Below are 15,206 nucleotides of genomic sequence, written 5' to 3' on the forward strand. Positions count from 1 at the left end.
AAAGAGAAAAAGTGAAAAAGAAGTGTGATGTGGAAAAAAAAGTTAAAAAATGCCAGCTGTGTGAAGGGTGCTTTGAAGCTGGAGCTGTGAAAGGGTAAAGCATTAGAATACACACAATTAATTAGCTCCCTCTTATGAATTGCAGGGCATGCTATCAATCCACGTCAAGATCTTATATCATGCTATTGATATGCACATGCATACAGCTCTGGATCATACATGCATACATAGGGGCTGTGGATTATGTACATTTCCGTTACTGTGGGGGAACTGAAGTTTTACAGGCTTTTTGGCACAGGATGTCATGTTGGCACTTGTTTGAAGAAGCAAAACAAGTAGGTCCAATAGCCTCTGTGTGAGCTGTGCACATACACATGAAAACAAGAGCGAGACAAAGGAAGCCAGACAAAGAGCCAGCTCAGACCTTGTTATGCACAGTGTGGGTTAGCTGGGGGAGTTCAAAATATCAAGAGACAGGGTGAAAGCATGATTTAATCTTTTCCTTTCTTTCTTTCATTCAATCTCATGATTTGTTCAGTCTGACTCATAAGGTTTGAACTTCTGGGGTTGACGGTACTCACCACATAAAACCTATTTCAAGGCTATGAGTAGATTTTAAATGGTAAATAAGCCTGGGGTGATCCTTTGTGGTTAGGAGAAAGGGAAAATCCTTGCTTGTAGTGCACTTCAGAAAAAATCCAAAGATGAAAAACTATGCAATCTTCCTAGATCTTCACAAAAGCTCCAGTAAGACTGTTACTGCTGAGATGTGCCTCATGTTTTTATTTGCCCAAGCTGATTTGCTGTCTTTCCTTCCCAACTCAACATTTTAGCCACAAACACAGAGAAAGGATCGTTTCTTACCTGTTCATTTGTTGTGCGCCCTCGGGCCACTAGCACAATATGGAAGCCAGTGAGACCAATGACTGGAATAAAGAATAACCCAGCCACACACATGACAGCCATTCTGTATCCAGGAGTTAAAGAAACTGGCATGAGTGAAGGGAAAAAGAGGCTAGGAAGGAGAGAGGCTATCTAAATTTTATCTCAAAGTTAAATCCATCTGCTCCTAGCCTGGGTCCTTATCCTTGAGATGGGGAAAAACGTGATCTCATTGATTCTGGCTCTAATCATGTTGCAAAGACTGTTCTGCACTGATCTGCTAACAGGGGTAGCAGCCCTCAGAGCCAGGGGGTCGTGTTTTACACTAGCATGCAGGGGGGCTGCTTCCAGGGCAAACTCTGCTTTAAAATGCAGTAACGGAGTTTTAAATACAGTAAATAGCATCCAACAGTTTAGAGTCACACCGAATTGGAAGTAAACTTTGGTGAGGCAGCATATCCTTCTGCTGGGTTGTCATGGCAAAGAGATAGACAAAAGGTCAGCTATAGTTTTGGGGGTGATCAATTGTTATACAGGTAAGATGGGCACAGAGGAAAACCTACACTAAACATTTACAGGGAAGAGCAATGGGGGATTAGGAGAGGAGCAGATCTCCACCAGTTCCAGGAAGACAAACCTGCAGATTAATTCTTGGACATTTTCCTCAAGGCTATCTTGTGTTTTGAAAGACCAAAAAGAAGGATACGTAATGGTGGTATGAGCTGCTCCCAGCTTCTCCATATGGTTTAATATGAAGATGAGTCCAAAGGTGAACACTCCAACCATGTGCGTACTTAAGGAGAGCAAGAAGAGAAAAAAATAGCGGTAGTTCCTCCGTCCTATGCAATTGTTGACCCATGGGCAGTGATGGTCAAAATCCTTGTAAAGAAAGGGAGAGATAGGGAACAATATCCAAATGGTTAAAGGAAATACATTGCCTTAGAGATAAATCTGAACCATCGTCATGTAAAATTACATCCGACTAGTTCTGCAGCTTTACAATGCGCTAGACTCTATAAGGCTCTTCTTAGGATCAAGTGTTTTCTGTATCTGTGGATGGAGAGGTACTTGAGTGTTTATAGGGTTCAAAGAGAGGATATAAAAAAAATGAAAGACAGGCTATTTATCTACTAGCAGCACCACTAATTTTTTATCACCCTTAGCATGAGGAGTCAATTACAGTGAAGTTACCATCACCTAGAATGTTTTGAAGATGCAACACTGCTGCAAAATTCTCTGTCCCCCATTTCTGTGTTCATACATCGCTTAACGAATCCACTTTCAGCAACGGACATGAAAAATACTTTTTTTGCCAAGCAGGTTCCCAAAGAAAAGCAACATCTGGATAAGACACAGGCAAAGTTCTGCACAAGCTCATGACTAGTTCTGAACCCCAGCCTAACTATTTGTCTCAGTCAAAAGTTCAAAATACATCAAAAAGTCAAGTCCCTTTTAACAGGAGATTTAATAATGAGGGGAAGCCACAGACACCTTTCAAGTGCCTCTACACAGCAGCATGTATATCTACTTGTCTACTTGCCCAGTGTATTTACAAAAATTTACAAAATACAAGAAAAGGATTAGAGTTTCTCAAAGCACATCAGAAGATGACAGGGGCAATTTAATAAAGATCATTTCAGGCTATATCTGAAATGCTGACATAGCATATGTCTATTATGCAAATCTGGTTGTATGCAGCCCAAAATATCTATGGATTATGAAACTATATAAATACCCACTGCTAACACTTCAGTAAGGAAAACAAAAATCTGACTACTTTTGTCACAGATTCATTTTTGGGTCCCTCTGGTCACAGCGGGCTTTAGGTTTTAACTGATTTTATTTCTGTAAGTGTTGTCGGCTTTTGTTGTTCATTCATTTTTAGGAAACTAACTCAAAAGTTTTGCATTTGGGAAAAGAATTTTTATGGCACTTTCTAGACTAAAAGTGAAATGATGTGAATTACAACCCTGAATGGGCTCCACACGGAAAAGCCAGCAGAGTCACTCCTGTTGCTGTCTCCAAGCTCTTCTGGAACAGACAGGTGAGTGGGAAATAAGCATCACAAGAATCAATAAAGCATGCTGCTTAAAACCATGATTTATTGATTCAGAAGTCATTAATGCTTTTTGCCTATATTCCTCCACAGCAGTCATAACTTAATTATACAAGCAGAGCTTCTTACTTGCCCACCAGAATAGTAACAAACATTCAACTGATCTGACCATGAATAAAACTTCCGGAGAACCAGGCAGAGTCACCTTGCGTTCTGCTATTTTATTTAGGTTACTTTTGGATTCTATCCCATTTTCATTTCTGCTGCAGAACTGGCTCCCATGGAGGCCTCATGGCAGCATGAAATTGTGGTGAGTTTTGAGCAATCTTTTCCCGAGGAAACTTCATTTGTTGAAAATGAATTTTCATGCTGAGCCACCGGGGAGGGCAGAAGAAAGAAATTCCATGGGACAACTGAGACTTTACCATCATCTAAACAATCCTCGGGATCTAGAATTACTGAAAACATTTTTGTTTTAAAATTAGGAATACACAACTCAGGTTTTCTATAAAAAAATCCAGTTCTAGTCAACAATTCACAGCAGTCTAAAGAAACTGTGTGACACAACTTAGGACTATCTGTGGCTATGTCTCTCTACCCAGGGACCTTGGCAGCTCCTGACTTTCCATCTTCTCAAATCCCACATTTGTCTAAGCCCTTCCACAACAGGACAGCCTTGTCCTATTTACTGATAGTTACTAGGCATAGCACTGCTCCCAGATAATTAAAACTTAGATATATACTGCCCTGAAGGAGAAAATGACTGACACCAGAAAAAGCCAGGCAGCCTTCCTCCCACATGTAACTGCTCTGCTTTCTTCGGGACCATTCCCTTGCTTATGGCAAAGAGGATTAGGACAAAAATGGTGTATACAGCATTCCAGCTGACTCTGGTATTTTTTCCCTTTCTGATTAGTAGTTATTTTCATTTTAGTGGCAGGGCTGAATATATTTTAGACATACTAAAGATTTCATCTTTCTATTGGAAAAAAAAACCAACACAACAAACAGATCTTGCAGCAGAGATGATCCTTAAGAAGTGGAAGTTTTATCTCAGCAATAAAAAATCCCCCCTGGAAACACACTGGTGTGGATACAGCAGTCCGTACTTACAAGTTTGGGAAATGTTTTTAGCCCAAAAGCACATCTTACTATTTGGGGGTTATTTTTTAAAAATCCTGTGTGCCTCACCAAGACACTACAGCTATCAAGAAACACGCAAGTCCCACAATGCAGACCGACCAACATCAGAAACATGAACAAGTTCATGCTCTCAGCTGGGGTGTTGAAACAATCATGGGATCCTTCCATTGACTGGAGAACCACTCGCTGGATTCTGAGTTTGGTTTTCCAAATGCTCACATGCCATTCTAGCTTCTCTGCTTGTGCACTAATGTAGGCACCAGTTTGTTCCAAATTAAAGCTCACACATGACAAGCTATAATGGTTCACTTTTATTTTCCTGCTCTCCTGAACTCTGCCTCTGCATCAACTCTTCCATTCATCCCTTTTTTACATTCATGATCCCTTAGCTACTTCAAAGAAGACATAGCCAGCATTATACATTTTATCACTGGCATCAAACACGATTGCATAGGTAACATGCATCATAACTGAGGGCTATGTTTCAAATGGCACTAATTAGTAGGAGTCCATCAACAAGGCTACAGCTGGGAACTTCCAAGAACTGCAATACTGGGGGAAGCGCCCAGCTGCATGTTTCCAGTAGTACATGCAGCTCCATCACTGAGACAAAGCCAACAGATCACGTAATCCACAGAACTGTTACCTCAACACAGTTGTCACAGACGCTGCAGTGAGAGCAGCGCGGAGGACGGTAGAAGTGGCAGGTCGCACACCATTTCATCCGTACTTGGATTCCTTTAATCTCCACATTCTTGTAGAGTGGAGCTCGGAAGTCGTCATCTTTATCTTCATCTTCATCTGCTGCTCAATACAAAACCAGGAGTTAGTAGAAATAACACAAGGAAAAGACAAAAGAGCTAATCCAGCCAGTGCCTTGGACACAGGTGCACTGCACAGGCTCTTGGGCTTGTCAGAGAAATGACGGAGTGGTGGAAGCAATGGACTGTCAGAACAGGTTGTCTATGCTGCAGAACACTGCAGTGATCTGGGTCCATTGTAGCACTACCCGTAGGAGCACTGTGCTTACTCACCAGCCCCTGGACAAAGGTGTTTGAGTCCTAGCCAGCATATACAACCAGGACGATCAAGATAAGCTACACACTACAGTCAAAGAGGGGATGGAAATCACCCAAGCCCTTGCGAGAATTTCTGCTACATGCAGTTGGGATTAATTCAGTGCTAGCCTACCAGCACAAAAAGTGAAAGAAATCATATTGATAGAGAGTAGAAGGTTGTACTGGCTCAAACCCCAAATCAACCCAGATGACCGTTAGCGACGATCTGTTCAGCACTCTGGCATCAGCTCACAATCACCCAAAGGCCTGTTGCTCCAGGGAGTCTCATGCCACAGTGCGATACACCATTCTGAAGCCATTTGTGTGCCCACAACGAGCCCTTGCACCAGTATAACCTGTGCTCATCTCTTCAGACCGTACCGAGAATGCTCTTGCTCTAGTAACAGTACAAACTGGGAAGATCTCACCTCTCTCAAAGGCAGCATGGTCTACTGGTCTGAGCACAGGACCAGGAGTCAGGCTTTGAGCTAGTCATTTAGCCTCCTTTTGGCATTAGTAAGATGAGGGTGACAATATGGCAGTCATCTTATTAGGGACAACGTGGAGGGCAGAGGGTTTAACATCTCAGCTAAGTGCTGCTCTGGTTAAGAGGTCATTTAAAAATAAATGTACAAAGTAAAAGCCAGTCTGTAACAGACAAACATATATTGGGAAGGAAAGGAAAAAATGAGAATGACATTCATGAAAGTTCATCTTTTATTCTAGATTCTTATGATCTTTGTTTGCTTTTGACAGAGAAAATCTGAGAAGTTCACATCTATTTAACGCCTGGTTAAACATTATAGTGCAGCTGGCATTGGTTGACGGGCTCCAGATTAGGTGGAATTTGATAATATTGTCCCAGTGGGGCATCAATCACTGTCATTTAGTTCTATATTAAATCTTCTCTAGATGTGTTATCACTACAAAAATGATCCCATTTCCATTGACTTCAGAGGGACTTTCTCCCTTAGATGAGCCTGGGATCTGGCTCAGCTACAGTATCTACCTTGCGAGAGCATTTTCTGGATTAACATTTGTGGAAGCAGACTGCTGTGCTGGCACCATTCTCTATAACTTTTCTTCATAAGTGATCAGTGGGATCCTTAGTGAGAGCTGGACTCTAAATCCATCAGGCACTTCCATAAATACAATCTGTAGGTTCTTCAATACTATTATAAACCAGCCCATGCTACATAATACATGGGAGCGTGTGAAAACAGCACACTAGAATGGTCAAACTATTTAAGTTCTTGTAAAAAAAATGACTATGCAGATAAAAAGTCTGTACATTGTACATGCATATAAACACATTAGTCTTGCAGAACTGACGCACACTTGAAGAGTTTGTATAGATTCACATCAAAAATACTGGAAGGCAGTTTGTAGTTGGTATCTATAATTGGCCAGCAACGAACATTGCCAGTCTCAACCCAAACTGTAAATCAGGTTGGTCAGGATAGTTTCAGTTACTTAATACTTCCTTTCCTTCTCATTCATTTTGGTGTATTACTGGCAACTCGCACAGGGCCAGTCCCGATTCATACCAAAAACATTCAGAGAGCTAGGAAATTAACAAACTATTAAAAAATGAGTAATGGATCTGGGAGTTTGATTCAGGTCCTCTTCAACAATATTAGAATAAGCTGGATTTACTTCCCTGCATAGACCAAGTTCTACCTGCCACAGAACCTGTTTGCTTATACAGTATAGCTAGAAATGTGTTTATTTCCAGCTTTCAGTGATCTGAGCAGAAGAATACATTGGTAGAAGAACGTATCATACTAAAAACATTATCATACTCTGATTCGCCGTCCCTGGAGGTTTTTAAACTGAGATTGGACATGGCACTTAGTGCCATGATCTAGTAAACGGACTAGAGTTGGACCAAGGGTTGGACTCGATGATCTCTGAGGTCTTTTCCAACCCAGTCGATTCTGTGATTCTGTGATTCAGTGACATAGGGCAGCCAAGTTTCATGTTTATATAACATAGCACGATTTTTGGTGGCTTCCTTAAAGGAGTCATATGATTTCATTAGTCTCAGCTTTTGTATAACTTATTTGTTGTTTTGGTTTATTGAAGTAAATTTGTAACTATCAGAAATGTGCTAAAAAGCTTGAAAATCAAGAAGATTAAACCTAGTTCAAATAACAGAAAGCAAATAGCTCTATTGTATATTCATTTTAAATCACTCCTACAACTCTTGAACTCCTTGCACTGGCAGCTCTGAGGGCGGCGCGGGGTGGCGACAGCTTTTTTCACTTGCACACTTGTGATCTGAAATATAATAACATCTGCTCCTCTTTCCTCCCAGCACTGGTATTTACAATCTTTTCTTCTCCTTATCAGTTTTCTTTCTTCACACATCTAAACTCCTACTCCATCACCTTCTTCCAGGATGACTTTCATCCCTTTTCTCGTTCTTTCCACACTCACATCACTCCCAGCCTCTTCCAGACTAAGCACATAAACAACATAGAGATATAAGGCCAAGGCCACAAATGAAGAGAAAAAGACTGAAGAAAGGTGAGCTGTGGGAAACTTCTCCTCCTGCTTTGCTTCTGAGTCCCTTGTGTTAAGGGAGATGGAAAGCAAAGGAAGTTTTGAAGCTTCCATTTAATCTCCTTGTGCTTTTCTCCTCTAAAAGTCCAAAACAAAGAACTTGTTTGCAAGAGGAAGTTAGAGAAGTGAAGGTGTGAATTTCTAACACGCTCAGTACTGATCCCTCCTAGGGCCTGGTGAGCACCTGGCTGCAGGCTCCGCTCTGAAGGAGCCACATTGCACAAAGATACCAGATTCCCAGACTGAGACTTTTTAAAGTGAACAACCTTATTCCCGCTCACCTCCTTCCACAGGCAAAGAGCATGGATGCCTTTGATAGCCTCAGATCCAAAGCATGTTTAATCACTGCTATCTCTGCTGAGATGGAGGAATTAAAAAGTCCAGCAAGCTTGGTAAAAGCTCGAAGTGCTAAAGCTCTTCTGAAAATCTCACTAGCAACTACCTGTACCTTTAAGCACCTAAACACTGCATGACTTAATCTTGCACAAATGACTGAATCTGGCCTTTGCCTTAGTTTGCCTTTACACACAATTATTTCCCTAACTGGAGTGCTGCCACGCTTAATCAGGGATTCAAAAGCTTCAGCTGCAAGGAATGGCAGACAGATGCTCATCATTAGACTCTGCTACCTGGGGAAAACTGGCACTTGCTATTCAGGGAAACCAGCAGGACAGGTACCTTGTTCTTGTCAGGTGGCAATTCAAAATATATATTGAAGTCAGAGAATAGGGGGGAGAAAAGTGCAGCTTGCAGAGAGCACAGACCCACTGCTTTAGCAAGACTGCCTAGAGCAGCCTCTGCTGCAAACTGCATGTGAATAATTATTGGAAGACAGATCAAATGAGGTGATAATTCTCTCATTAGGATGTGTTAAAAGAGATAGCTGCACTGTGGTTCTCATTACAAACGCTGAGGGATCTTTATCCTATTTAATCAGCTGTGAATCAGTACTAATTTAAGCAGGCATATCTTACTAAACGTATACATTTTTAGACACTCTAAGGCAAGCCTTAATCATTATCTTTTTTAGCGTTCAGTACTTTTGCATTTGTTTTAAGGCTTTTTTGAAGGTCTGCTTTGATGAAGCTGTTTCAGAAAGTTCAGTCCCCCCCTCCATCATGCTCTGCTACCTATTGTGAAGACAGTGACTTAAATCCAATGTGCCAGCACGACACAGGGAATGGCACAATCACATCAGTGAGGAGAGCTGCTCAAGGAGAACCGTTCTACACAACCCCATGCCCTCGACTGCCAGGCTGAGCAAATGCAAGGAGAACTGACACCCAGCTCAGAAGAAAGACAGAGGGTATCCGGCATTTCACTACCATCCCACCTCTACTGCCAGCTGAGTATAATAAATAACTAATTAAAGTCTACAGGAAAGAGTACCAGAAGAAAGGGGACTAGTCAGCAAACTGTATTTGGATACTTGACACCTCCTTTGGCTTGGGTTTTCAACCCCCCCGCCAACAGTCCCATTCTCTGTTACCTCGTGGGAAAACTCCAGGGTCCATGAAAGTTGCCATGCTGAAGTTTGCCAGTACAAACAAGAACACGAGCCCATTGTACACTGGGATGGCTGGGGAGATAGCTTTTGTCAACCAGGGGCACCTGTGGAAAAGAAAAGTTATAGGTAAGAGTTCTTTAGGCTGTAACATGTAGTTTCTTCCCATCTACCATCATCACATAGAGAAGTAGTGTCATCCCCTTCCCACCAGCTATACAGCAAGGCTGAATTTGCAATTTTAGCCACAGAAATTTCCATAGAGCCATCTAAAGTACAGTGCAGACGCCCTTTGTAAAGCTGCTTTGTTCCATAGCACAGAAAGCACCAATTGTTCACATGGCTCATAGGGCTTTGAAACGCTATTGCCGTATTTGCAACCTCGCAATTTGCTTCTCTGTGTAAAACCTTGATCCCATTGTTGCATTTCTGTTTACCTTCCATATATCCTTGTTGCAACTGTTAATTTTCACTGGTGTAAAGCAGAACAGCATTCTTAAACCACTCATCTCCACAGCAGATACAAAGAGAAGCCCACTCACTTCTCACTGTGCTTCCCTGAGTGGTTTTCAACCCCAAGGAACACTCCGAACCAATGCTGCAAAACCTCTCCTTGGGGGAAAGTTTAGTCAGACCGAGCATGGGCTCTGCAGGTGTCAGCAGAGTGTAAGAATGCAAGAGCGAAAAGAAAGGGGATGGCATTTGCCATGTGAGCATTTTCAGAAACACTGGCAAGGCTTGCTGCCTACCCAGTAAATGTCAATGAGAGAAACTGAAGATAAAGGATAAAGGAAAAAATGTACCAGACTTTGGAAAGAGGATGGAAAATGCCTCTTAGTTACAGGAAAATGGTTCCAGCTGCAGAAAAGAACACTTCCCACCAGCAGAGGAGGGCAGGACCAGGGCAGAAAATACCATCTTACAGTCAGCGTTACCCAATAAAAAGCAGTGTTTATTCACTCAGCCATTTACAACCTCTCTAAAGCTTATCTCTAAACACTAGACCAAACCTACTTCTGCATAAAGATGTTTGTTTGGTGTTAGAGGGCTGCTGAGGGGAAAAATCTGATCAGTCTCATGAATCTTGCAAATATAACAAATGAAAAATGTGGGACAAAGAATTTCGTTGAAAAAAGTAAGACCCCTGACTGAGCTCCTTATATTTCCACCTGCCTTGACAGCCAGGGACTCCTCCAAAGCTGCGAGGTGTTCAGCAGCAATACCTTGCCACCATTAGCATAAATCATACACTGGCCCACACATTGTATTTTGCCTGAATTACATACACAGTGGAATGTGATTATCTGCCAGGCTGGAGCCTGCCGAGAGAAAGAAAAAACAACATCAAACAACCCGCCTTCTCCCAAATCTAATTTGCACTGGTTTTGCTACCAACATGCTGTTTCGAACGGCTGAGAATGGTGTTATTGACCTTGAAGAGATACTGTTAAACCTGTTCTTGTGGCCAGTATTAGAAGGGCACCACATTTTCTCCTCCCATTTCTTTGTGAGTAGGCAGAAAATACTGGTTTGTGGTCCCCTCCTTTTCACAGCCAGGCTTCTAAAACGGCTCCGCTGCAAACTGCTTTTAAAAGGACCTTTCCTTGTGTGTGCTTCCATCAGCCCAGCCTGCAGCGAGGAAAAGATGGGCAAATGAATGAACTGCAAACCTGAGAGCAAGAGATGTCTGCAGCTGGGGCCAAACCTCCTGGCTGAGCAGGGAAAAAGGAAAAAAGTCTGCCTCTTAGAGGAAGGATGGTTTGCTACAGCCCACTGAGGGGGAGCAGAAGCATGGAGTTTCTCCTGGGCCTGATCTTGAGCAGGGAAAGGCCCAGGAAATGAAGACCTGTTAAGAAAACAGGAAAGGGCTGAGAGCTCAGTGGAGGAGAGCTGAAATCCTCTGTTCCTCTTGCATTTGGGAGGTGATCCAGGTGGTTGTAGAGCCTGGATAAAGGAGCTTGTCTTGCAGATGAGCGAGCTCATGGAGATGAACTACCTCAGACAGCCCCAGCTTGCCTCCATGAGATACCCTAAGCCCCTTATTTTCCCCAAACGGTGAATTTCAACGTCCAGCAAGGTCATCCTGCCTCGCTGCCACGCTCAGTTTTCCTCAAAGCAGCTGCCGATGACTGAAAACCAAGGCAAGGCAGAAGTTTCTCGCTTGCCATGAAATGTGCTGCAGTGGCCTTGCCAAGCAAGTGGCCGGCCTGTCACTGACAGCTTCTGCCAGCTCCTTTGAAGGAATTCTACCCAGGGAAGGGTTCTTCCCTCTAGATTATAGTAAAATTACATTAGGCAATGGGCATGACTGACTTAATTTCTTCTCATGAAGTAATTGCCTGCACAAAGTTATGAAGTTGCCCATTGCTTGTCAAGCACAGAGGAGAGATTTCCTTGGCGGTAAAGTCAAGTAAGTTGGCAAATCAAGGGACAGGAAACTCTTTCTTACAGATAACTAGTGACTCAGAACACGATTAGGAGACAGACCATCTCAGATGATTAATGTAAGCATTTGTTAACATTCTCGTTTGTGATTTACTTTGTCATGTTCCCAACAAATAAATCAAAACACTAGGAAAAGCTTTAGCCATAAGCTAAACTAAACAGCTCATTTAATGGGTAAATAGTGTATCTGAAAATACTCCATGGAACTTGAAATAAAGGATAGAGTGAGTCATTGTGCATATTAGCCAGAAGGTCTGTTCACAGTCCTTCTATTTTTTCTTCCCAGAATCTTTATGCAGCATCACAGATTACATAAAATTAGATGGGACAAAAGGGGCCTCATTTGTAAACTAGACTGACTGATAAAAACAGATGTGGAGATCAAATCCTGACTTGTAACTGTGTAAAGGTCTGAAAAAGAAAATAAAATTGCTTCTAGGATTCCCCAAAAATGATGCGTCCTCCCTGTCCCTCTCCCCTAATGCACACATAATTTTAGGCAAAGTAACAGAAATTCTAATCCAAGTCTGGCAGGTTGTTTTATCACTAATCCATCATGTCTGGCTTCTGGCCCTCTGCGCTCTCTGCCTGGAGGAGGAAGCTGCAGAAATGTCTGCGCAGGACCTGTAGTGTGTTTCTTTCTACTTTGTGCATATCCTCTCTCCAGCAGCAATAATGCCAATCTATGGGACAAATCTGCCCGAACTTTTCAGATGCTTTTTCTAATAGAAGCTGTTACAAATCTAGATAAATGACACATGGATTCAAAGCTTTCTTTGGTTGGTGAACCCAAAATTTCAGGAAGCTACAGTCTTTGTGTCTTTAATTAACTTCACAGCAGAATTATACGGCATGAAGGTTACCACAAATCTACACCTCAGAAGACTCTCTGTTCCCCTTGGCCATCATCCCTCACTGCACAATCAGCATTTAAGTTAGCTATGAAATTATATGTAAAATGGTGTGCTCTATTCCAAGCTAGTTTGGATCCCTCACTTGAACCAGCCAACGTGAAGGATAATGTTGCTCCTGTTGCGGTTACCAGCCCCGTTACACCAAGAACTGCTCAGAAGAGAAACCTTCAATGGTTTTGTTTACTGCAGAAATTAAGAGCCAGCACGCACCACCGTGGCACACTGGGGATAATTATGGATCTCAAATTCTTCCAAACAAAGCACACAATTACACAGGCAGCATTTTCCTCATAATTATACTTCTCAGACATAGAGTGATTCTGCTCATAACTCAGAGGAGAGTAATTCAGGGTGACAGATTTAATCTCATTTTATTTGCTCTTGAAACCCTATCCTAATCAAATGGAAAGTTAAAAAGATTAACAAATAGGATCACACAACTTGCTAGGTGTCAGATAGACTTACGCATCATCAGCTGCCTTCCTCTGATAAGTTAAACAAAAAATAATCCTTTCTGCTTCTTTGCATGGTGCTTTGTAGCAAGACAAGTTTATGTCTTATAATTACAGTTCACCTACAATTAAGTAATTGAATAGGACAATTTTCTTGAATCCTGCTCTAAATTAAGATTTGGTGGTTTTTATGAAAACCTTACACATGCTTAGAGAGGCAGTAAAGCCATAGAGCATGGAGCCTGGGATAGCAAGAATTGGGTTTTAGTCTTGGCTCTGACATTGGCTTGTGGAGTGACTGAAAGACATCTCCTTCCCGCTCCACCCCAGTTAGGCCTTTTACAAACGAGAGATGAACTACTGACAGACCATCCTTCCCACTGCAGGACAGAGACGGGATCACCTTTGACTTTGCAAATCTCAAAGCATGTGTTAGGGCCAGGCTGGTGGCCCTGGTGTTCACTCCCCTGGAGCCCAGCACTGGCACCCACGACCCATCTCTTGAACTGGGCAGGGGTGAGGCACAGCGCTCCTGCCCCGGGCTGCTGGGCGAGGATGTGTCTGTGATTTATCCAGTAGACAGGGCCAGTGGTTCATTTTACACTGGGGTGCCTGGAGGCCAAAGATGGGGAGCAGAACGTGGAGCAGGAGGCTACAACCCTTCTCTTCCTAACACAAAGACAGTGAAATCTGCTTGTGTAGTGCACAGAGAAGATGTGGGAACCTCAAGAGTACAGACAGGCAGCCAAAGTTTGGATACTTACCCACACCTAATAAGAAGACCCCAGGGATTTTCTGTTTGGCTGCTTAGCTGCACCAAATATTTGATCTGAGATTACCACACATCCTTCCCCTCAGTCTCAAACAGATGGCTGATATGCAACAAAACCATTTATTTCTGCACGAATCACAAGGCATGGTTTTATAACACAGAAAAGGAAGCACCTCTTAACTTGGATCAACTTCTTCCACCGTTACTGTGGTAAAACAGTAATGTGAAATAGCTGATTCAGTGCATGCAAATAGAAGCAGCTCAGTGACATAGGGACTAATTAGATAAGAGGGGTCAACAAGCAAATATAATTTGACTAAGCACTGGTACTAATTTCACTGAAAACGTTCAAACTGTGTCCATAATTCTGTAGCAGCCTGTCATGGTTTGATTCCTCCCCAAGAGTTCCAAGCCAAACCCTGACTGTTAAGAACACGTACCAATTTCTGTACTGTAAAATCCATATAAACAATTTCTGATCATCGCCAGATCTGACCAAAGATTTAACATTTCTGACATTACCCCGATATCCAGCAGCCCTGAGACCTGGACCCAGATTTTTTTTGCTGATTTTAGGTATCAACTGTACTAGCTAGACTATAAATTAAAGTACTGTAAACTGATTCTGAACACCCACATTTTAGAAGAATTTGGAACTTGATGTAAACATTGTACCTTAAAGACTATTTCACCAGTGTGTATGTAGGACAGAAGAGGTGTGAGCCAGCACCCCCAGGCTGCACGCCGCCCAGTCTGCACCACAGAGCAGAGAGGGGCAGAACTCTCTTAGTCTTAAGCAGTGAAAATCTAACACATTTTTCACATATCCCAGTCTGAGTGAGATTTTTCCATTTATATGCTCTTTCCAACCCTGAAATCACAGAAAAGTACCTTTCTGGAATAGTAACAGAAGAAAAAAAAATCTTCATTTTCCATTTTTTGTCACTACCCAAGATAGCTTGGAGATTATTGTACGTCTAAAAATATTTTCCAAGGTGCTAAGGCATCTGTAGGTTTAACAAGGACTCACTGGAAACAGGAGAGAATGTATCTGAGTGTCATAACTAACATAAAACAGAACAGCAGGTCTTGTGAAAATAGCAGGATGGTCAGGATAGCCAGGCCCTTTGCTCAGCTCTGCCACATCAGATTTTGATAAATGAACTAATTTCTGCACCACTGCTTACTCATTGGCAAGACTGCAGATAATATAGTTGCCATAGCACTACACCCTCACGGTGAGTACAGCCGTTGTACTGATAAAAAGGGATATCAAAGACAACAACTCCGAATGTTACATAAATATGATAAAAGCAGAAATAAATACTGGAGAATTTACTACTGAGAAAGAGAAACTGCTGAGAGCTGAGTGCTACATGGAGCAGCTCATGCCAGTGACATGTGGGTGATACCAG

General features: G+C 42.3%; 1 protein-coding gene across 1 annotated transcript in view; it reads right to left on the reverse strand.

Annotated features, from left to right (window-relative positions):
* ZDHHC8 (zDHHC palmitoyltransferase 8) overlaps positions 1-15,206 on the reverse strand; it is a 103,417-nt gene that overhangs the window by 15,950 nt on the left and 72,261 nt on the right. The window contains exons 2-5 of the mRNA XM_082066382.1: positions 9,194-9,315; positions 4,728-4,885; positions 1,589-1,761; positions 865-967 (exon numbers count right to left, since the gene is read on the reverse strand). Of these exons, the coding sequence (XP_081922508.1) occupies positions 865-967; positions 1,589-1,761; positions 4,728-4,885; positions 9,194-9,315 (556 nt within the window). The remainder of the gene's footprint in view (positions 1-864; positions 968-1,588; positions 1,762-4,727; positions 4,886-9,193; positions 9,316-15,206) is intronic.

Source organism: Streptopelia decaocto, assembly GCF_964273445.1.
Source record: "Streptopelia decaocto genome assembly, chromosome: 15".
NCBI classification, from domain to species: Eukaryota; Metazoa; Chordata; class Aves; order Columbiformes; family Columbidae; genus Streptopelia; species Streptopelia decaocto.